Source organism: Anopheles maculipalpis, chromosome 2RL (genome assembly GCF_943734695.1).
Source record: "Anopheles maculipalpis chromosome 2RL, idAnoMacuDA_375_x, whole genome shotgun sequence".
NCBI classification, from domain to species: Eukaryota; Metazoa; Arthropoda; class Insecta; order Diptera; family Culicidae; genus Anopheles; species Anopheles maculipalpis.
In genome coordinates this window covers 66438139-66461673 of record NC_064871.1, presented here as the reverse complement: position 1 = coordinate 66461673, position 23535 = coordinate 66438139, and the positions used below count along the sequence as shown (strand labels likewise).

General features: G+C 43.2%; 2 protein-coding genes across 2 annotated transcripts in view; both read left to right on the top strand.

Annotated features, from left to right (window-relative positions):
- The window catches only part of LOC126556462 (splicing factor 3B subunit 5), a 334510-nt gene that overhangs the window by 136066 nt on the left and 174909 nt on the right, over positions 1-23535 (top strand). The gene's annotated exons all lie outside the window — the stretch shown is intronic.
- Positions 1-23535, top strand: part of LOC126568787 (neuroligin-4, X-linked-like) — a 74742-nt gene that overhangs the window by 43011 nt on the left and 8196 nt on the right. Inside the window, exons 8-13 of the mRNA XM_050225415.1 lie at positions 1065-1203; positions 3787-4072; positions 10987-11133; positions 15862-16096; positions 16180-16388; positions 16491-16828. Of these exons, the coding sequence (XP_050081372.1) occupies positions 1065-1203; positions 3787-4072; positions 10987-11133; positions 15862-16096; positions 16180-16388; positions 16491-16828 (1354 nt within the window). The remainder of the gene's footprint in view (positions 1-1064; positions 1204-3786; positions 4073-10986; positions 11134-15861; positions 16097-16179; positions 16389-16490; positions 16829-23535) is intronic.

The window sequence follows — 23535 nt, the reverse complement described above, 5'->3', positions numbered from 1 at the left end:
TAAGCATGAAGTCGCATCGCAATTGCACGCGCAGAATTTCCCACGAAAACAAAGCTCTAAGCATTCCGTCTCTGGCCTTGTGTGAGAGAGGCGAAGATATTTTCCTAGCCACAGTATAAATACAGTCCAGAAATAATATCCTTTTTATGGCGGAATCGAAAGCAAAAAGAGAAAAGCTTCAAAACCTCACCTCGGGACAGCATCCAATCGTTTATTTCCCACATTGCTGCCAGTCACTGAGCTTATCGCTTTTGCTTTCTTTCTGCTTTGCTTTGTTTTTACTTTCCTTCCCAATCGTTCGCTGGAGCGGAATTCCAGCAAGTATCCACTCATTTTCACTGTCACCATCCTGTCATTCGGTGGGTTCAGTATTCAGTTTGGTGGGGAAAAACAAAAAAAAAGGAAAAACATTGTCAGTTTACGTCCAATCCCTGACTCTACTGCCGGTATAATAACTAGCGCGATGGAAGTGGACAGTGGACAAATTTCTTCCTCAATTTTTCCCACAATGCATTCCTAATTGTCAACGCAACCGTTGAGGTAACGGGAAGTCAACGGAAAATGAAGTAAATCCGCTGCTTGATGCTCGATCGGATCGACCGCTTGCAGAAATTTCACACATTTTCCTGGACCAGTCATCCGTGACGCTAGGGGTGGAGGAATGACGTGACAAGTATTTCCCACCCTTGGGTGGCTAATTTTCGGTTTAGCTTCCGAGTTTTTCCGCACCACAACTTCAACCTACCCGACACGGTATTGCAGGAGAGTGACGAAGGCAAATGGGAAAGAAAAAGAGAGTATGAATTGTTGATGAAAGATGATTGTTGTTTATATTTCCTCTGTGTTTTGTGTTCGGCTTGATGGATGGACTGATTTGGCAATCTGCTTTTATTATTCTCATTCTGCGGGCCACTTTTTTTCGTTCGAACCTTGATAGGATTTGTTGTTTTTCCCGGTATTGCAAAAAAGCAGTGCTTGGTATCGTACACATCATTACGATGGGGCAGAATATTTGCGGGATTAATTTTGTGACGGCCTTCTGGTTTGTTTATTTCTTTCCACAGAGACTCAACGATGGAAGCCTTGAGCGATGGCCATACGGTGGCGCCTATAATTAAGGTGGCTTATCTGCATGCGCGGCGAGGTGCAAAGACTTATATGTTTCATTTTGGGTACCAGAGCAAGGAGAGTGAATATCCGCAGGTAAGAAATTTGTTGAATCCAGCAGGTATGTTTACGGGATTTTTTCAGTTGATAAGACATAATGACAAACTCTTACAGGATTAATTAACTTCATTGCTTTGAATCTAAGAATCGTTGAAAAAAAATGAACTCGGTTCGACCAATTTATTTTCTTTTATCGTTAATTTGTTTGTAGCTAGTCCCTTATAACATTCTTTTATGGTAAGGTTTTCAAAGTACCTTCGTGATCTCACTTTTTCCAGTTTTGAATCCTTATTTCTGATAACTAAAGATCTTGCTTCTTGTGGTTCTTACATTCGCTGATGGTTATTATGTATTTAAAAGGATCTGCAAACATTCTGCCGGCAGTTCAAACTGGTAGATTCGTTTCTAATTTCAAGATCCACATTTTATTTGTTCTGACATATTTCGTCAAATTAACTAACACGCAATGTTAATTTCATGGCTCCAACTAACCTTGATTTTTTTTTTTCTTAATGACGGCCAGGCCGTTTTCCTTAAAATCTAATCTTATACCTAGCTTAAAAATTCATTTTACTTATATTCTAGTAAGGGGGTGAAGGGTAGACATTTCCTTCGCCCTCAATTTAAGTGCAACGTATCCCGGGTGAGCTCGGTTGTGGATGTTGTTGCTGCCGAGGTATGGTTCAGATGTTGTCCTCGCTGTTTCCGACAGCGCCTCTTTGCAGCATCTTGCCGTGGAGACTAACTACTGGCTCCTAAGAAAACCCCTTTTCTTGTGGATACTCCTTGGTGTTCATCACTCCATCTCGTTGGTAGCATTTGGATGTTGTGGCTGCACGAGTCCGAAAGCCACTACAACTTTGTGAAGCTACAGTAGCGTCTAACTCACGCATGCCGCCAGCAGTAACAGCAGCTAGTCACAACTACACGTCGTCCATTTCAATTCAATTGTTTCAGTGATCTGATGTTGTCGCTGGTGACCCTGACGCCTGCAAAACGCATGAAAGCGATAGCCACTAACCTATAGCCAACGAAAAGGTCGCCAGCTACGACCTTAGATCTCCTAAACCTTTTATCGATTCTGAGGTCGAAATAGCGACCGGCGCATATCGACGCTACCGTTGCGAACGTGTAACAAACAAAGAACAAAAACCAAATCCGCTTATAGTGCGATAGTGCTTACAATCTACGGGAAAGGAGAGGAGCAGGGATTAAAGGACGATTCCCATCTTTTTGGCGAAGTCAAACAGAATCCGCGCATATTCGTAGTCCTTCTGTCCCAGGATATCGCGCATCGGCCTCGCCGGGGATCTTCCTGATGCCAGAACGGTTGATGAGAGTCCGGTTCTAGTCGCATCGAACTCCACACATGATCAGGAAAGGATCTGGTCAATGTCGTAGTATCCGTTGCAACAGCTAGAAACCTTGTATTTGGCGCTACCTATGCGTTGTAGATGTGCGTTCATCGCATAATCGTTCGACATAAGTCTGCGACATCATGCGAATAAGCGCACGATCTACCGGGAACCTGTGAAACCAGGGACGCTGGGAAACCTGTGGTAAGATGGAGTGCAGGAACCTCCCGAGTTCGTCCTCATCACTCATGCTCTGACAGCGGGCAATGAACAGCTGTTGTGGGGTGTGAAGAAACTCGTGAGGGGGAATCGACCTCTCAAAAATGCTGCCATAGGAGGCTCCTCGTTTGACCAAGGAGTTGGCTTTTTCATTGCCTGGTATCCTGCAATGAGCAGACTGCCATATTCATTAGCTTAGAATATTCAGCATTTTTTGTATAAAGTAATCAGAGCTCTTTAATGCTCCGACGGATTTCAGTGCTTCGGCAGCGCTGAGGCTAAATTACCTTGATATTTTTGCCATAATTTTCTTCTCTTTCTGATTCGTGAAGAACTGTTTGTTGGATTGCAAGACGAACTCACATTATCATGTGAAAAATACTTTTTTTCTATTTCCTGATGGACGGCCATAGCGTATTGATCTATCAAAAATAATTAAATTATATATTTTTTCACGTACAGTTCTTAAATTTCAAGAATTCGTTTTCTAATATAAAAGCTTATAGCTTATAGCTTGTGCTATATAGTGCAATATAAAATATGAATAAAGCCATCAAATAGGACGTTCTATTTCATCCAACTGAAAACTCCAAACATCGATATAGAGTGGCAAAAGTTATTTATTTATTTACAATTGAATATGACGGTCCAGTGCCGTATTGTCAGAGTGGCAAAAGTTGAGCACACAATTTTTGGTCCAAAATTACTTCGCTTCAGCATTATGATGAAGATGACGTTCGAGAAGTGGAAAAAACTTATCATATGATTTACATTTATAGCATGATTTAACGGCGCACTTCTCGAGCACACCCATATTTCCAACTACTTTTAGTTTTGCGGAATCTCGCTATAAACTATGATTTACTTCACTGTTCTTATCGTTCACCCACCTCTTGTGCGCTCTATTAAAGAAAAAAAAGCTAATGCACCGGACAAGACTTTCATCTTTCCCCAGCTCCAATTTTTCATTCTATAACGCACCCCCTTTTATCATATTTCTATTTAACTCGCGATCCCTTTTTCTTCCTTCTCTTCAACCCAACAGCGACTGGGAAGTGTTCGGGGCGAAGACTTGCCGTACATCTTCGGACTTCCGTTGGTGCAGGGTGGTTCGGTCTTTCCACAGAACTTCTCGCGCCAGGATACGGGCGTCAACGAGGCAGTGCTGAACTTTGTGACCAACTTTTGCAAAACGGGTGACCCGAACGAAGCCGGCCAGCAGCAAGCGCAACCGCTCCCGCCCGACTACGGCACGGCGAAAGAGCGCACCCGGTTCCGGCTTATCACGTGGGAAACGTACGAAACCACCACGCAGCAGTATCTTAGCATCTGTAAGTAGTGAGCGAAGCGCCATCGAAACGATACGAGAACCTCGAATCCTTGGAGGTCACTTTATTGAATTATGCAAACGCTATCGTCGGAATATGGGAAGAGCAAGCCATAGTTCTTTAATTTTCGCCAAACCCAACACCATGTTCGCGTAGCTTCGGTCGGTGTCTTCAGGCGAACTTATCTTGCGACGATAAATTACGGTTCAGTGTGAGAGTGCGTGCAGAGCACTTGGCTGAGTAGTTTGAGCGGTCGTAAGTCAGCGTTAAGCAACTCTCGGGCAAGCGGAGATTGGGCTGGTTGGATTCTCAGATCGATTGAAATGATTACCGTCGGGGTTGGGTAATAAAGAGAGCACAAAGGCACGGTCCCAGCATGAATAATTTGGGTCTTGAGTGTGAAGGTTTGTGAGTGTGTGTGTATGTGTCACTTGCAGCTAGACCGCTATGTAAACTGGCCAGCTGTGGTAAGGAGTTCAAGTCATTCCGAGTCTCAGGCATGACAAACATGTACTGCTGAATGCTGAGGATTTAAGACACATGCAAACACTGAATGGACGAAGACACGTTATGCTGGGAAAAAAGAGACCTTCATTTGCAACTGTGGGCACTTTACGAAACATTATTCTTCAAAGCGTTCCGATCCGGTACTCCATGTTGGACAACCCTGGGTTCGTGGAAAAGAAATCACTAGCTGATCGGTAAAACAGATCGTAACCTCAAAAAGCTGGAACGGTTCCGTGTTTTTTCTTCCTCCACTAAAGCACTGATTCTCGGCCAAGAAAAACTCCACCCGGCCAGGGAAAGAAACAAAGAGATAAATTCAATTTAGTTATAAGACTCTTATCGGATCACGGATTGGCGACGGAGACGCTCGTGTGCGTGTGTGGCACGAGCAGGATGGTTGCTGTAGTCGTTTCTATTTTCCGGCCAAAGGTTTTCCGTTCCTAGTTTTTCTTGGCGTCCTGCTCGTTTTTTCTTTTACTTGTTTGCTCCTCAGCTTCTTCGTCCGAAACTGAGGGTTAAGTAGTAAAATCTTTTTCACGTACAAGAAAAAGAGCCGCCGTGTTGGGCCACGTTGGGAAGCGATGAGGGAATAGGGGCAAAATCTTTCCCCGTACGGACCTTTTGCGACACTGCACAACACCCATGAATCCCTTGCCGTACCGGGGAATGGGGTTGGACCGTCTGAAGTTTTGGGCCGAAACGTTGAGCTAAAAGGACTCTTTTTGGCTTGTATCTTTTTTAAATTTACTTCCACGTTCCACGCTGCTTCCATAGTTGCTGCTGGTGCTACCGTTGGTGGAACTTACCACGAGAAAGAAAAAAAATACAAAACACACCAGAGCAGAAGCACAAGCTTGTTTCATGGTTTTCCAAGATATGTTCCAAGATATGGCTGGTCGTCTATTTTGTGGCCAAAAATGAAACCATACAAAATGCTAGAGTGTGTGTGCTCACACCGTAGCATATGTGTCGGTTCGCAGAACCAACTGAGGCTTTTTCGCTTAAAACACTCTTGAAAGCAATTGGCGTGAAGACGAATGTTCGCCGAGGGACGCCCGTGGGTGATGACAATGTTGGAGCTGGGTTTCATCCACCGGAAACTCGTTCAAAGTTGTGGAACCTGCCAAGTTCAAGCGTACATGTGGAAATGTCACGCGGGACATGAAAGAATGGTTTAAGTTTACGATGGCTTTACAAGCTTTCCTGCCACCAAACTTGCTGCTTCTTTCGCTTTTCTTTATTGTAGCATTTGCAAGAGAGAAGGTTGCGCTGAAGCAGGAGATCGAAAGTGTCCGTTTGTTGGTCAAGCCGATGACTGCCGCTGGCCAGAAAAAGATTTATGGTTAACTTTCGGGGTAAACAATTAAATGAAAAACTTTTTGATCATCTTGCGACACAAAGCTCTCCCCGGTGGCTGTCACCGTCCATAAATCGATGCCGCCGACGGTGATCGATTTTCTTCGTTGCCCTTTAGCACCGGTCGGTGCCAGGGTGGAAAGCGATTGAGTAAAAAAGCGTCGATTTTAATTTCTCTTCTCAACCGACGATTTCAACAATGTGTTGTTTGTTTTGGGGTTTGCGTGGTGAAAGGAAGAATGTGACATTGCTTTTAGAGCAAATCGCCCGTCAAACTTGTTCAAGTGGCCATGAAATCGATACCTTCCGCCTGGGAATGGCTGTTGGACGATGTTGGACGGCGTGCCGAAAATTCCTTGAATTTTATTTTGTGTATAAAACATTGCAAACATATTGCATATTTTTCAAATCAATAAGCGTTTCTGTTATTTTGTTTCTGGTAAACTGAAGCTATTGGTTTGGTGTGAGAGCAATAATGGATCCCAAAGTAAACGATATCTCCGACATAAATAGGGCTATCTATTTCGATGAAATCGTTGGCTTCTGGCGGCCGTTGTTGAACTACCGGCAATTGTCCGTTATGAGACGTAATGAAGACATGCAGCCGAAATTCTAAGAATCAATTCTTAATTCGGGGTGAATCAGATATATTTACTCATTCGATTATCTTTTGTTTAGTAGGAAGAATGGGAAATTCTATATTTTTATTTGTTATAAAGAATGATGGCACTTCTTCGCATAGCGGAAAATTAATTGCAAATTTTTATTGTTTCTATTGTTGGCAAGTTAGAACATATAAAGAAGTTTCACCATAATAATGTCTATCGAAAAAATAGTACGACCAATCTAACTGAATTTGCCATAAAAGAAAAAAAAAACTAGCAAATTTGCTAAGTGTATAGTTCTATTTAAATCGTTAAATTTAAGTCACATTCATGGATGTTAAAAAGATAAATTCTAGTCATTAAAATAAATAAATTTGTATACAAAGAAGATAATTAAATCGCAAGAGAAAATATTTCACTTGTAATAAATTAAATCCAACAGCCCATAAATTATTCTACTCCATAAATAATTGCATTTATCGAATTTCCTGAAAGCCTTCATCTCGATATGTAAATCCCATCGCAAGCGATACTTAATCCTTCCAACAGTTGAAATTAAAATAACAATGAAGCGATATTTATAAAGAACCGTAATGCACCGAGAAACGAATGTTTTGCATAATAAATTGAACGCTCATCTCAACGACTTCACCAACACAAAACAACATGAATCTGGTTTCCATTCTCGGGCCCGCCACACTCGATAAGCATCTATTTCCACGATTGATACTCATGGGCACCATTCATCTCCATTCGAAGGACACGCTGTCTGCGCGAAATAAAAGAGAAAAGCCTTAATACTATTGCTGAACTGCAAGCGAAACGAGTGAAGGAAAAAGCAAACCCTCCTTTTTTTTTGCTCAACATCTAAGTTGAAAGGGAAAGCTTCGGGTAGGACCGCGTAATGTTGGTGTTCTTGCTCTATTTGTTCACTTTTCTCGCAGAAACAATGGGTAGCATACTAATGTCGAAAAAAGCGACCGTATTGTCCCCGACAGCATTTCGGCGAGGAAAATTGAAACCGGAGCCTACAACATGAAATGAAGCATATTTTTGTTTGCATCATTCATTAGCTGAAAAGAATCTAATGAAAAATAAACATCCAACTCCAAGGGAAAGCGAAAGTGTGGCAGTAGGGTAGGAAAGCATCCATTACGCGTTTCGTTCGGTACGCTGGGGCAGGTCGGAACTGAAGCGTAGCTACCGTTAAGTGAAAGACGAATGACGCTCGGTGAAGATCAAAACCGACATCAAGACCGACGAATCTGCCGGCATCTGTACGACGGGTTTTGGGAACTGGAAGCTTGCGCCCATTCATGGTGGCGAAGGTCAATGATGAAAAGTGACGATTTACTGTCAAAAAAGACGCCCCGGAGAGCAATCGTTGTCCTTACCAGCTTCGGTCTCGGTGCTTTTTCTTTTCATCTTGGATTGATGGTTGGAAGTCTTTAAACTTTACCAGCATTTTTGCTCGAGGTAACCCAGTAAGGGTTCAAAGCAGTGTAGAAGGGTCCATACACCAGAACCCGGAAAGTGAATTATTTTCGTTGGCATGGTATCATGGGGGATGGCGCCGAACGGCGTAAAGATTCTTCGTTGATGAACAGCTTGGCCGGATGATAAGCTCGGCCTTGGAAGTATCCTCAGTGGACCAAAAGTAACTTTCAGCTTTTCATTAGCCATTCGAAAATATGAACCGTCCCATAGAACTAGACATAGACTAACAGTGGGAGGAAAGGAAATGTCTGTCATCTCGAGTTCAGCGATTGATCAAAACCACCAAATGGCAAGCGTCAGTGCGAGCGATAGAGCGTGCAGTAATTTAATATAATATGTCCGTTTGGCATCCAATGCTTGCTGACTCGTGCATCGCCCATTCAAGCGTAAGATCTTAACGATTCGATGGTTCAAACGGGACAGTTTAAATGGCGATTGTTGTTAATTGGAATCCGTCATCCGCATAAGAATATAAAGAGTAGCTGAAAACCCGTCAACGGAGCTAAACAACTATCTCTCTCTCTCACTCTCTCTCTCTCAAGGATAAGGAAAAGCTTCTTTTATTTGAGTGTCATTTTCCGGTTCTCGTTAAGCTCCAAGCTTTCACTTGGAACTCGACATACAAATTTGACTACAAACCCCAATTCTCATTAGCCCAAATACGAACGAGGTGGAACGATAGATTGATTACGCTTTACAAACCGTACATTATGACTGAGATCGACTGAAATGAAATTCGGAGCAATTCTATATTCACCCCGTAAGGACCTTTCAACACGGGTGCATTTAATTGCGAGAACACTTGTGGCTTGGAAAACTCTTCCACGAAAGCTCATCTTTCGATAAGAGGGAAACACATTTAATACCCTGTACTGTGGCTATGTGTATGGCAGTGTGCATCAGCCACTCGATGCAACCTTCAATCCACTCTAAGCTGGCAGCATAAGCATAGTGCTTAGTGCTTATTTGTGCACTAAGGATAGTTTCCATCCAATTTCCGACAGCTAGCGCGTTTCTTCGCGAAACGTAAGGATTATCCCAAGCTTCTCGAGCCGGCACTAGCACACACGCTCCATTCGGGGCACGGATCGATCATCCACAGCTGCTTCCTTCCGCTATATAGCACACAATAGCGCCTTCAGCTTCCCGTGATCGAAAACACGTGAAAAGATGTGCTGTTCGCATCGAAAAGACACCGTGTTTCGAATTGAAAGTTTCATTTCGACATAGTGTGCCGGTGCTGCTAGATGCCAATATTCGTATTAGCAGCACCGTTCGAAGATGAGTCAGGCCTGCTCTTCCTGTCGAGCTGCTTGCCGCTTAGCGTGGGAAGTATTTTGTCAACGAACAGAACGAGATAAAGCCATTCGCCGGGATTGTGGAACAGTGGAATTGGGTTGCAATACAAGATGTCACTAGCTATTAGGCGGGTTTCAATATAACTTATAGCAGTGCGAATGTTCCACATCGCTGTGGATGTGTCGGGTTGTGTTCAGAATACAAATCACTTGGATTTGTATTCTGACGATGATAAATTAATATCAATCAGTTTATGTTCCATTATTCGATCAAAACTAGAAGTGACGGATGCCTTTGCTTTAGGGAAAGTTTTCGATTTCGGTTTCAAAGCATTGTGTTTAGCATACATCAAAACTTGCTTCACTAATGAAATATTTAAAAAAACTTTAATAGTGCCTGAACAGGGTAATTTAAGGATTTTTGGAGGTAGAGAAGGATTTTTGGAAACTATGAAGGACACAAAAGTTGATTCAATCTCTCTCCATTGCGAACTCTTTCTTAGAAGAATTTCACGTCAATGTCCCTCTCTCCAAAGGCCCTACATCATCGAACACTCGCTAGCTGTTAATCAAAAGTCTCATCGAGAAAGCAGCTGGAAAAAACGAATGCTTCGAATGACAGCCCCCCAACCAACTTCCGGTGCGACGCTCTATCACTCGTTCCCAAGAATGCATTAGTCGAGCTAGGATCAAGCGTCTTTCAAGCTGGTACCCCGTACGGGCAAACAAACGGATCCGTATTTGAAAACGTCTCACCGAAAAAAAAAAACGTGAACGTGACAGTATCCTGCATCTAGACCTCTCACCGTCCAACATTCCCAGCGAGTGAGCAAAGCAGAATTCTTGTCCTTTGATTCGAACATAAGTTTTGACATTGTTCCCCTGAGTGTTGGTGACACTGAACGGGCGGATCATTGACATAAATCATGTCCGCCCGGTGTTGATGCAGATGAAAAATGCATTTTCATAAATTTTGACGTGTCAGTCCCGGCTTGTCAGTGCTTTTGCTCGTTTCTCTCACGTGAAGATATTTCGGTAGCCATTTTCCTGGGCACCCATTATCGGTTGAATCAGAGTTTGCTCGTTATGAAAAAGAAAAAAAAGTACTGTTCAGGCCGTGCCAATGTATAATTTTTATTTTAAAGAAAGGATTGATATCTCAATTTTCACCATGTTTGGATGAAAGCGATCGCGTTAAAAAAAGGGATTTTTTCGCCATATTCGTTGCAGGACGCGTTGATCCGTGGGAAAAATTATACACCTCGCAAATTTGATTATTGCTTCCAACAAGGGACTGCTACACAATAAAGGTCATTGAACATGATGGGAATTAAAATGTTTATCGTCACTGTGCTTTTTTTTACACACAATATCCTCAATTTCTGCGCATCGGTCTGTTGTGAAACAATGTACAGACTGGATGTATAATTAAAACTTGACGTCATGAAATTAATTTAGCGTCATCCGGATTTCACAACAGACGTTCATCATTCTCTTCGTTGCGCTGTTTTAAACTCGCTTCTTCTACGGGAAACTTTAAACAGCACAGCTTTGCAGCAAAACAAAATAAATCATCACACGTAGCAAATACGCCGGTATGTGTTTGCTGCTCACTCACGCGCTATCGAACTTCTTGCGTCCAATTTCATTTCAGCAACGAAGCCAAAAATGCGCAGCCACTATCGGGGACACAAGATGGCACTTTGGTTGAACCTAATTCCGCAACTTCACCGACCAGGCGACCCGGATGTTTCCATGCGACACCATCACTTCCGCGAGCGGGAACCACACTACTATGCCGGTAAGTTTCATTCCATCCATCCGTCACACGGATGCCATGCCATTTCGGTATCCAGGGCGACAACTTTCATCAACCGTCTTGCCGCCCTCCTTCGAGTATCCTCGCAAACTAATCCTCTGGCGTTTCTCTGCCAACCGCATGCTTGTGAAACGGAGAGTGGCTGGCGCGGCACGGGGTTTTTCGGTCACGAAACAAAGTTAAGTCAACAATAACGAACATCACCCACGGCGAACGTTACCCGTTTTCCGGTACAATGTATTGCTATCGCGGTCAGCATTCCGCACCACGAGCTACCGAACCACAGTAAAGAAAAACCACAACCCATGGGTGATTGTATGTGTGCATGCGTGTATGTGATTGAGTGGAACGGAGATTGTTTTTTTTTAGGAAGGAAAAAGTTTAGTATCAATCTTGTTGTTTCCCGTACATGTGATCATTTCTTTCAGGGGCAGCTGATGTTGATTCCATCCTTGTGGATATGTGGGAGAGTTCCAACTGGACAATGTGTTTTATCACATTCATTTTGTCAAAAGCTTGTCGCTTGAAACTCTCTGAAGAACGATTACGAAACACGGAACATATTTCGTAAAAGTTGTGCCTATAGCGTGTAGACTGATGTTTTTAAGCTGTGATTGTTGAATGTCATGCAAAAGATTTGAAAAATCGGCCAAACTCATCATAAAATTAAAAAGATTTAAACATACAATATAATGCATGACTTCTTCTTGGACCTGATAGGTTATACTGGCCACCGAATGGCTAATGGGACTTTTTGATACAACGTAGATAGATTATCAGTCCTCACTGGGGGGAATGGTTGGCTGACAAAACTTTAAGACATGAAGATGGTACTATTTAATGAATCATTTTAGCAGTCATTTTGTTGTTAACCAGAAGTGACATACCACAATTTCTCAAGGAATGAAGAAATCGATTTTGAAAGCAATTTTCTTCATGGCTTTGAGATCTGTCAACCAACCATAAGGGCTTAATTCTACCAAACAACCAGATATTCTGATTTTACAACGAAGGAACAGTTGCGGTAGGTTCCGAATGGCTGGTGCCGCTAGAACTCGCCCAAAGGATCACATAAATTTTTGCGGATTATGCCAAATGATTAAAACAGGAAAATCTGGGTTGAAAACGAGAAAAGAGTCGTTGTACAAAATAAAATTGGAACATCTTTTTACACATGTCAAAATATTTGGTGTATTAAAATTTTGTTAAAACTGCCATCTACCGTCAAATGAGCGTGAGAAGCTATTGCTTCTTTGCCCCAGAAATTTACCATACCACAAGTCTTCGTTAAAGCATGTCTTTAGTGCAATTATCTAATTTCGCAGTGCAGAACCTGCAATTTGCTGCTGTAATGTCCAAATTAGGCCATGAAATTACGTGCACCCTATCAGCACTACCAATGAAGGAGGAGAAGACACGATACATTTTGACGTCTACCCAATGACGATTTAGGATTTACAACAACTTCTGAGAAACAGCAACGAGTTAAAGGAATGTCGCTGCTAGTGGGTTAGTTGGGTTTTCGTTCCAAATATTTAAGCCTTTGCGTTATCTATAGAGATTTAAGTTTGACGTTAGATAGGACTTACGTACGCCAGATCTATCAATACTTGCTCTGTAGCGGTCCAAAAGCTTGTATGGGAAATTTGAATTTTGTGTCCCCATTGCCACCCTCAATGAGCATGGTACCAAATGAGTATCACCAGCTTTAGTATAGAATAACTCTAAAAGTTTTAGGAAACTGACGTAAGAAGTAAATAATGCACAACAATTTATTACAGAATCAATTAAAAGGAAAAATTACACAATTATTTTGAATGAAACTGCCTTGATGTATTTATGAACGGCTACAATAAGCGATTGATTTGTCTAAAACTGTCAATTTTAATCCTAATAGCTTAAGATTTTCATCAACCAACTTTAATAGGAGGACTAGCGCCACTTTTTACTTCAGTATGCAACTTTCCACCATTCCTAGTAAAACACATTTATTACGATGTTTAGAGCTGCAAAACACTTCCGAGCTAGCAGAACAAACCGAAAAACACAAAAAAGTAACATCTCTGAATGATCATTATATCATTTTTCCTCGTTCCATACAAACCAAACCCATCAGAGAAGAGAAAAACCATGCATCCCTTTTCGCAGAAACATTCGCTCACTGTGTCCCTTGGTAGCGTTACAAGAAACTAAAGCAATTTATTTTTGCTCTAACGCTTTTTTCTTTGTTTCATTCCCAACCCGTCAACGACATGCCCTGATTGTGGATGGAACCCGCAAAAAGGAAGTTGGTCGTTAACCGTTCAACTCAACCACCACGGCTGACGTGAAGTGAAACTTTCAACCGTTACACCGGTAGTGCACCTCGTCGTGTGCGTAACAGTCGATACACTGCGAGCCTTGCAAGTGGTTGTGGGGTTGGTGCTTAATAAGTGGTGCTCTATTGCTTTGCTCATGTTGTGCCCCGAAGAAGCACCAGCTATCGTGTGCGCGCTGTAGTTCAATAGAAAGTTTGTCCATTTGGCGACCGCTGCAGCACGTCACATGAGGTGAAATGACACCGGACGAGGACGATCGCGATGTATGTACGAAGCGTGTGGACACACACCCACCGGAACCACACGCTGTCCTAACTGGCGAGTAGAGTAGCCCTTGAGAGTTCGAGTAAGCGGAAAGTTTGCCGATTAGGTGAAGTGACGGTTTGCGGTTTGTTGGCTATTTAGCCGCAGATCAAGCAAAACTTAATATGAGGAGGAATCTCGATGTCTTAGTTGAGGAAGCTGAGATTGAGCTGTTCCGTGAACCGCTGATTCGCATCTGATGAAAGTTGACGTACATTAGATCCAAACCTTTATAAGTTGGGATTTATCGTAACCGTTCTTTGATTGGTCGCAGAGCACGTTCCTTGTATGAACAAAGACTGATGAAATGTATGTTTTAAAGATTTAAAGTTGAAGAAAATTCGTCTAGAGTAAATCTGGCTTCTTTAAGCACCCTTTTTACTGATAAAGTGCGGTATCTTTAAACGACGTAGGGGAAGAATACTTCCAAATCTAAACTCTAATTGCTTCCGATGCCATGTTAACCCGGGAAACTACAAACGTCATCCGTACATAGCCAACTCATCCGGCCGGGTCGTTGCTCCAACCGACCCTCCCGGTCTCTGCTGCTGGCTACTTTGCTGCAATTCAACGTTTCTCAGTTGGCCAGTCAGCAGCGGAAACATCAACCCGGTCGCAAGCCTAGAGGCCTTGGCAATGGCATTTTGCACGCTTTCACGCGACTGCCAACGAACCGCACGAAGTTTCGCACGAGTGCCCGCTTACCATGACGGAATAAGGCCATTTTTTATCCTCTTGCTTCATCACAAACGGTTGAAAAACGGTTCGCATCGTCTCCTTTACACCCCGTTTGTGCCTGCCAATCTCGGCCCAGTCCCGAGGTGTACCGACAAGCGAGCATGAAATTCAACGACTCGTTTCCGTTCAGTTTGTTGTTTTGCAGCGAGCCGGAAACAGGGTTTTACTTCGACCCTTACAATGCTACGCCAGGCATACGGCGAGCAAGAAACCGGGCACTCTCAATGCTCCCCGGCGAAACCAAATCCCTTTCCTCTAACATTCACTGGAAACATGACTGACAAGACGCTCGCGACGCTTTGCGATGTGGACCAAACGACGAAAATAACCTTTTCACAGCTTAGCATCACACGAAATGGAAGAAGATCACGCAAGAACGGGAACGGGCTTGATTCTTGCGGACGGTAAGGCAGGGCAATTTTAGTTTTCCTTTTGCAATTCCCTCCCGTTTGAAGCCTTGCCTAACAAAGATGACGGTTCCTCTGGTGGAGCTTTCCCTGGCAGCGGTGTGTACGTATGTGTGAAGGAAACTTTCGTTAGCGTAGGGTTAAGAACTGCAAGGAAACTTCCGGCTTCGGCAGGACTGGAATTAGACTACAAAGGCGTTCTTTTTCGTTGGAATGGAATAACTTTGACTGTAATTACTTCATCCTGGCTAGACTCACGCATGCTTGAGCATTTGCAACTACTGATAAGCATGCTCAGCAGCTCATAATACGATGAGCGATCTTCTTTTGAAATCGTCTCATTTATCCCAGAGGGCAAGATCAGTTGCTTTTTTAACCTTTTGTTAGATGTTGAATTTTTCTTTATGAAAGAAAGGCTTAAGTCGAGTACATTCGACCAAGAAAAAGAAAAAAAAATTAAATGAAATTGTTTGTTTTAACACAATTTTTGAAGTCTTTTATTTTGAATCGAAAAAAACCCAGACTCATATACGTTGTAGTTCTCAACAACAAAACAAACAAAATAAAACTACAAAATAAGTTTCAAAAAACCCGCTACGTTTCAAGTGCACAAGCAACAATAACAGAAACGTTATGATTTAATTTCAAAATTTATATAAATTCTACGAAAAGGACATAGCCGTGCGGCTGTTTTGCAAATTTTTTCTTTTTCAAAACTATAGCGTAGGATTTTTTTAAATACCAAGAAGTGTCCTGTGGCTTTCTAATCCAGATTAATATCCCCTTACTGGATTAGAAGAATTCTTGAACTTCATCGTTGAATTAATCGTAGAATCTTCCAAGGAATACAATGAGAAATTTAAACGCTAAGTAAAGGGTTTCGCAACCGACCAGTAACTGCATTCACTAAGCTCCAACCTTCTTGATTATTTCACCCACACCAGGATCGGTACGTGCAGAATCGTTCAGCCGTCCGCGATCGCTCTACCAGAACGGCGTCATCAACGATGCCCAGGAATCGCGCCAGGAATCATTCGGCACCGAGTGTACACCCGATCCAACAATGGGCGAGGTCCTGCAGGAAAGTGGCAGCGGTCCGGGCGACACTATCGCGAACGTGCTCAGCGAGGAGGAGGAAGCGGAACTGCTGGAAAAGCTCGCCAACCGGCACTACTACAGGTAGGAGTGATTGATTCACGCCATCCCGCGAGCGAAAGTGTAATTTCCTTCGGATTTTCTTCCCCACCTTCTCGGATGTTCAGCTACACGGCCGCGCTTGGTGTGACGGTTGGCGTCGGATGTCTGTTGCTGCTGCTCAACATGTTGATCTTTGCCGGTATCTACTACCAGCGCGACCGCACGAAACGGAAATCGCAAGCCTCGCAATCGAGCGGCACGGGCGGTGGGAGTGGCGTTACGAGCGGAACATCTGCTTCCCTGTCGGGAAGCAACGGAACACCGGACGAATCGGGTAAGTGTCGGGCCAATAAATCTTGCATCTCTTCCGCGTCCCTGCTCGCGCACTGCTTTACTGTGCATACTGATTAATCTTGTATTTGTGTGCGATCGACAGAAATTCCTCTCACCAGCATAACGAGCCCATCGCCGGTCGAAGCGAAGCGTTCGATAGAGCCACCGCCCAGCTACGCGACACTACCGAAGCGAACCGGGAGCAACAATGGCGCGGGCACAGCCGTTGGAAACGTTCATCATCAGCACCATCATCATCATTTGCATCAGCATCTGCAGGCTGCCACGAGCGGGACGAAAGAGACAAAGCTTGGTTCGCCTCCAACCATCTCCAACCATCTCCGGACCGGGTCCAGCACGCTCGGGCGCTCTGGCACGGGGAGTTTCTACGACTCGTCCACAAACAGTCGGCAGCAGCATCAGTACTCGGCACAACAACAGGTGAGTGGAAATGATTTTCCTTTTTTTCTGTTCCGTAACGTGTCGATAAGGTCACCCTTCTTGTGACCCATGACTTATGACCATCGATATCCGTGGAATATGGCTGTATAACACCAAGCGCAAAAAAGGCTTCCCGTTATTTTTTTTTTTTTTTTTACGAGCAAAACGAAACAGGCAATGTAAATAAGATCTACAAAAATGATTGATTTATTCCACGAAAGCTGCTCATGTTTAATCTTCATTTCTTTATCGAATCCACTTCGGATGCTGGTCTGTTGTACAAGAAAGGTACAAGATGCACAAAACATGCGGCATACAAGAACAAGTTAAATCGTTTCTCAAATGTCGTTCGCCTTCGGTGCTGTTCGTCCTGCGATGCTGACGAATGGCAACGAAAAACACGCACCGATTGCACATTCTCGGCGAAAGGAAAGGGTCTACTTCGAGATCTACTCCCTGCAGCGATGTGTGGCAGAACATCGTGGAGGCGCCTCGTTATCCTGGGTTTTGCTGTTGGAAGTTTTTTTTTTGTTTTGTTTGGTTTAAAAATTGATCGTACGGTTACATGTCCCATTCGTTGACAGTCAACGACAGCGGCTGTTGAATAAATCAAATCGCTTCACCGTTGCTTAACTTTGACCACATGTTTCGCTAAAAGCTAAAAACTCGGGTGCAGCTAAGCAAGTGGGTGAGAAAGTGATGGGCGTAGGACGCACAACAAAAAAAGGAAGGAAACATTGACTTTGGTACAAATACAATCCTTCTAACCTGCTCCTGCCGCACGTACTTCCCAAGCTGGAGCGACTTCTGCTAGTGTTTGTGTGTGTGTTTCTATTTGCTGGTTTTTGTATGGTACTTTGGGGGGAAAAAAAGGCGTACGTGCGTGTTATGGGCGGGAAAAAAAGGGATTGCTTAAGCGAAAGCGTACGTGAAAGTTTTTGTCCCTCGTTTGGTTTTATTGCTGCCCGGGAAGTGTTCCCGGGCTGCGGCGCTTCAGTGCAAACAAAATGGTTTCATTTAAGCGGGTATTGTTTGTAGCCCGACAATTGAGTCAGTGACGCATTAGTAAAAGGTGTTTAAAGTGGCCATGAATTTTGATTGCAATGGGTAACTTTTGTTTCAAAAGCACATTAATGTTTGCAAAATGTAATTTTTAGTTTTAAGCGAACCTGATGTTTTTAAATTGTATATTGAAATAAAGAACCGCTGTGTTTGATTACACTATAGCTTTGGGAGGCTCGATAGTGATGCGACAACGGCGCCAGGGTTCAAAAAGCCATTTGATGGCGGGTGGGGTTCGTATTGGGACCAGTCCAGGTCCCAATTAGCGGTAACAGCGGCTTTATATTGCAGCGGTAGCAAGTACTTCTATGGAGGCAGTAGATCACCGTTGAGTACTGGAAGGGTCTCATTAGGCTCAATTATCTCTTACAAACGAAAAAGTCTCAAAACAAGCTTGTCAATACAAACGGAAACAAAAATTGCATTATGAAACCATTCTTGCGACAAGCATGTTTCGATAAATTTTTTTTTTCGTTCAAACCTTCGAAATCAATCGGTTAAAGTGATGAAACCAACCAAATCAAAACCAAAAAAGTAAACAAAGCGTTCTTGTTGAGAAGATATTTGGTGTTGTAGCTAATATTTAGGATATCAAAATTATTTCTTCAAAGCATGTGAGCGATGATAGCAGTAGTGATGATAAAATAACGGACAATTCTATCTAACAACGTCGGCTGCTTCGTATGGAGCTTCGATCCTTTGGAGCTTACCAATCAAGCGTGAGTTTAACCTGTGAAACTTTTGGGTAAAACCTTTTTGATATGTTCTCAAGGTTGCACTTTTCAGATTTCAGAAAAATTTTCGTGTATCGAAGGAAATTTTCCTCGATATTCTTAATGAAATTGAGCCAAAGTTTTCACCTGTAAGGGCAAAAGGACTCACGCCAAAAGAAATGTTGGCTGCTACGCTGCGGTTTCATGCGATTAGGAGTTATCAAAATGGAACCGGGAAATATTTCAATATACGAGGGCTGACAATAAAGTAAGGTCTCCAATGCTGCAACTTCGCCGGATCACGCGCTAGGCGAAATCTGGCAACACCGCCGTGTTCCTTGGTTCCCCCACTATCACTTTGCTGCTGGGTGAGGCAGCTGTCAACGATGGAGGTACCCCTCGCGTCAGCGTCCAAGTGCGAATTGCGTTCTGTAATACGTTTTTTGAGTGCGAAAAAGGTGACACCTATTGAAATCCATCGTCAACTAGTTGAAGTTTACGGGGAAAAGTGTATGGACATAAAAAAACGTGCGTAAGTGGAGATGCGAGTTCAATTCCGGGCGCACTAATTTTCACGACGAGGAGCACATAGCACATAGCCAACGTTACCCTTGACCTGCTCAAGAAATTTGGCTGATACATCATCGACCACCCTCCCTATAGTAACGACGTGGCCCCAAGTGACTACCACATGTTCCCCGCCCTGAAAAAATATCTCGGAGGGAAGAAGTTTGAAAGTGACGCGGAGGTTCAGAAAGAGGTCAACACCTGGCTGCGCGAGGCGGACGGAGAGTGGTATTCTGCCGGCATAGACAAGTTCATCGTGCGGATGCGCAAGGTGTTGGAAAAAAATGGCGATTATGTAGAAAAGTAGCCAAGACCTTGGCCTTTCCAACGGTGTATCGCTTTTTGTAAATAAATCTCATTTTCTATGAAAAAAAATTGGAGACCTTACTTTATTGTCAGCCCTCGTAGCAATTGCTCAGCCAAATTTCACCGTGGCGTTTACCAAGTGTTTAAATATTTTGGTAGAAACGTTGGCGCCCTAATACATTTAATTTGAAATGGAACCGAAGGAGCTGCAAGATACCCGTCGATTCTTTTTTACCCGTCCTTTTCTTCAAGAATATCCTTTCTGAAGTAAAATACTTACATTTTGGATGGAACTGCTCAAGAAAACGAACTGGAAAAACATAGGACCGAGTGAGTTTTGGCGCCTTTCCATTCCCAAACGGCTGTCATTATTCGAATCATCCGTTTTTGACAAATTGTCTTGCCAATTTGTATGTGATAATCAGACCTATTATCTCTTTCAATTACCAACGATGATTGTAAAACCTAAGACGCCAGACTACCCTAACCAAGGAGTAGTGACGCCGAGACGTTTTCTTCGGGAGTTACGATATAGACATTACTCAAGTAATGCCCTAGATGGTAACCTGAAAATGTTAGTGATTTGGCTCATGGAGGGTTTAGGCAGTAAAAACCGGTTAGTACCTGGGAAATGGCCATCGTGACCTATAAGCTAAGCTAAGAAGTGTTAAGCAAAGAAAAGGAAGGACTAATACGGAAGTGTAACAGGCAGAGGCTCGATTTCTCTGAAATTTGAATGCAGTTTAAATAACTGCAAGGATAGTATTCCTATCATATGCTGTTGAAAGAATCACTTAGCGAGGGGAAGAAATTTCTGCTTAAACTGCACATATACAAGGGCTGACAATAAAGTAAGGTCTCCAATTTTTTTTTTCATAGAAAATGACATTTATTTACAAAAAGCGATACACCGTTGGAAAGGCCAAGGTCTTGGCTACTTTTCTACATAATCGCCATTTTTTTCCAACATCTTGCGCATCCGCTCGATGAACTTGTCTATGCCGGCAGAATACCACTCTCCGTCCGTCTCGCGCAGCCAGGTGTTGACCACATGTGGTCTTCGGTCAGCTGTTTCGGCACCCATCGGGCAGAAACTTTGTGATACTGCAAGTTGTTCACAAGGATATGACGGATTGTTTCGCTGCTACACACTCGTCCAAGCTTCTCTTCCAAGTCCCTAATTGTCGCACGGCGGTTTTTGAGCATTTCTGCCTCCACTGCTTGAACAATCGCATCCGAGACCGACGGTCGGCCACTTCTCTCCTCGTCGTGAACATTAGTGCGCCCGGAATTGAACTCGCGGCTCCACTTACGCACGTTTTTTATGTCCATACACTTTTCCCCGTAAACTTCAACTAGTTGACAATGGATTTCAATAGGTGTCACCTTTTTCGCACTCAAAAAACGTTATACAGAACGCAATTCGCACTTGGACGCTGACGCGAGGGGTACCTCCATCGTTGACAGCTGCTCAGTCAAGACTGAGAGGTCGGTGAAGCCTCACCCAGCAGCAAAGTGGTAGTGGGGGAACCAAGGAACACGGCGGTGTTGCCAGATTTCGCCTAGAGCGTGATCTGGCGAAGTTGCAGCGTTGGAGACCTTACTTTATTGTCAGCCCTCGTAGAATGTGAATTAATAGTGGTCAAATATATCATGTCTGACAACATCCAGCAATAAAAAGTTTGATCAACCGAGTAGTCCGGGTATCAGAAGAAAATGCCTTGTCATTATTGTTCTTTAAACCTCTCAGTTGTTCTCTTTCTGAAACTCGGAATATTTATTCCTCTTTACTCAGAACAGGCGAGACTGTAGTGTTTACTTAATTAAACTGTATAAGCTCGTTTATCATACTCAGTATTGTCTCTTCATAAATGGGAAACTTTTTTATCATATTCTTAATATTAAGACGAATCGGTTTTAACTTGCTTTCTGCATAGAATCTAGCAAAAAACATATCTTTCAAATGCTATGTTTTCGGAATGTACATAAAAAGACCGACTGCATACTCCATCACTCAATTCATTAGTAAAACTACTAGTTCCAAATTTCTAAACATACAAAAGCAAATAATGATTGGTCGTACCCCGCTTTGCTAAGCGTAAAGAAGCGTTGAAAACCTTTTCATCTTTTCCGTTCAAATTGCACCGAACATTTGAGCAGCCGGGACCCACCCGTGCTTCAGTCTCGTCTCCGTCTCTCTAATGAATACGATAATCCTTTAACATACCTCTACAGCATAATCACTGAAAGCACCGAAAAGACGGTTGCCTGATTGCAAATCTGTTTTTTACCCCTTTCTTTGCACTGCTCCTCCAAGGTCGCCCCATGTACCCTCAGCTTCATCCGGTGATTGTTTAGGTCAACATTAATTCGACCGAAGGAAATGCCAATAAACGTCACAAAACCACGTTCATTTCATCAGCGCCCGATCCTTTAGAGTTTTGCTACTTTTTTGTGTGTGTTTGTGACCAAGCACACTTTCTTCGATCGGGTCCAGTCTGGCAGAAAAAAGAAAAAGCCGGACGATGCCATCGTTCATTCATCTCAATTTGCTGACGAATAATGGAAGCTGAATGTCGTTAATGGACTCCATTAATACCACAAAAAAGGGGACAACCGAGGGAGCTATGAGTTGGAAGGCAGATTGGCAGGGGTTTCCTTCCGTACCGGTTGGTGGCTCGGTTTGCGGTGGCTTCCGTTCCTAGTTGCGGCTCGGAGACTCAGAGCACAGACGTTTTATTTTTGCTCGCTTACCTCAACGTCTTTGCTTGCTGCTAGCCCGGATCTATGTGTGTGTGTGGGTGCCACGGGAATGACACTCCGAAAAGGTACAGCTGTCCCTTAACGTGCCCAGCACAACATTCTCCTACAGCCGCTCACAGTCTCTTTCGCATCATTTCGGTTTTGCAATTTCGTCGTGGATCGTTTCGTGCCTTTTTTGTTGTGTATGTGCAATACGAATCAATTTCTTTCATCCCGAAAAAAGCTCCTCTTTCAATTTATTCTCGACCTCGTGAACCTTGCCGTTTCTTCGAACGCTAGCGAAGCGTTCAAGGGTAGCAGTCACAGCACCAGATTCCTGCCCGGGACAGTGTGAGTGATTCCGGAAGTTCCAATCTCGGATGCTCTTTCTTCTCCAGCCCTTACGCATGCAACGAAAAGGCGCGCGTAGCATGCGTCCTTCTGATTAAATCATTCTCTGACATTTTCATTAAGACCAAACCACCTTTCTTACCCACCACGCTTGCCTGTTGTGCATGTGTATAATTTTGTGTTTGTATGTATGTGTTGTTCTAATAAAGTCTCCCAACTTCATTCAATGGCACGGGAGTGCCACGTGTAACGAAACGGAAGCGAGATAAAGAACACCCAACAAAAGATCGAAAACCATAATCTTGGCTTAAAGAAGCAGTTTCTAACGAACTTCCGTTAGGCTAGGACACACCTTGCATGACAAACCTCCATTATTTGCCTTCCTAGAAAATGTTTGAATGCGTTTTGAAATTACAACGAATCAATGAAGTATTCTGTTGTATGCTTTTGTGTTTGATCAAAATATCGTTGTTAAAAATGATAATTCATTTAGAAAATGGATCATGTTTAAGTATGAAGCAAAATCTTTATAAAATTTCAGGTTAAAAATTGCACGAATTGTAGTTTTCTTAAATGTACCACACGTTTTCCCATCGTACCAAAAATGAGAGATCCTAATTCTTCTGCTTGCCCCTTGCTCGATGTTTGACCGCCTGTTGAGACTTAGGAATTTGTAATGTTCGTCTCCAGGAAACTAGTTCCAAGGACGTTTCATCCTTGCTCCAACGATGCTCCGCTTGCTTGTAATTCATTCCTCTTGAAGAGGATCGGAATTGTCGGAGGACACGATCGGAATTGAGATATTTCGATGCAAGGCTCAAATCAGTGATAAGAGTCATTAAAGGACGTAAGCGCTCGTGTGCAATGATCATTTTGGTCGAAGTGTGTACAACTAGGTGAAATACAGAGAGATGATTCTTTTCGTAAACGGTAGGAGGGATCATAAACATAAATCAAGGATGAAAG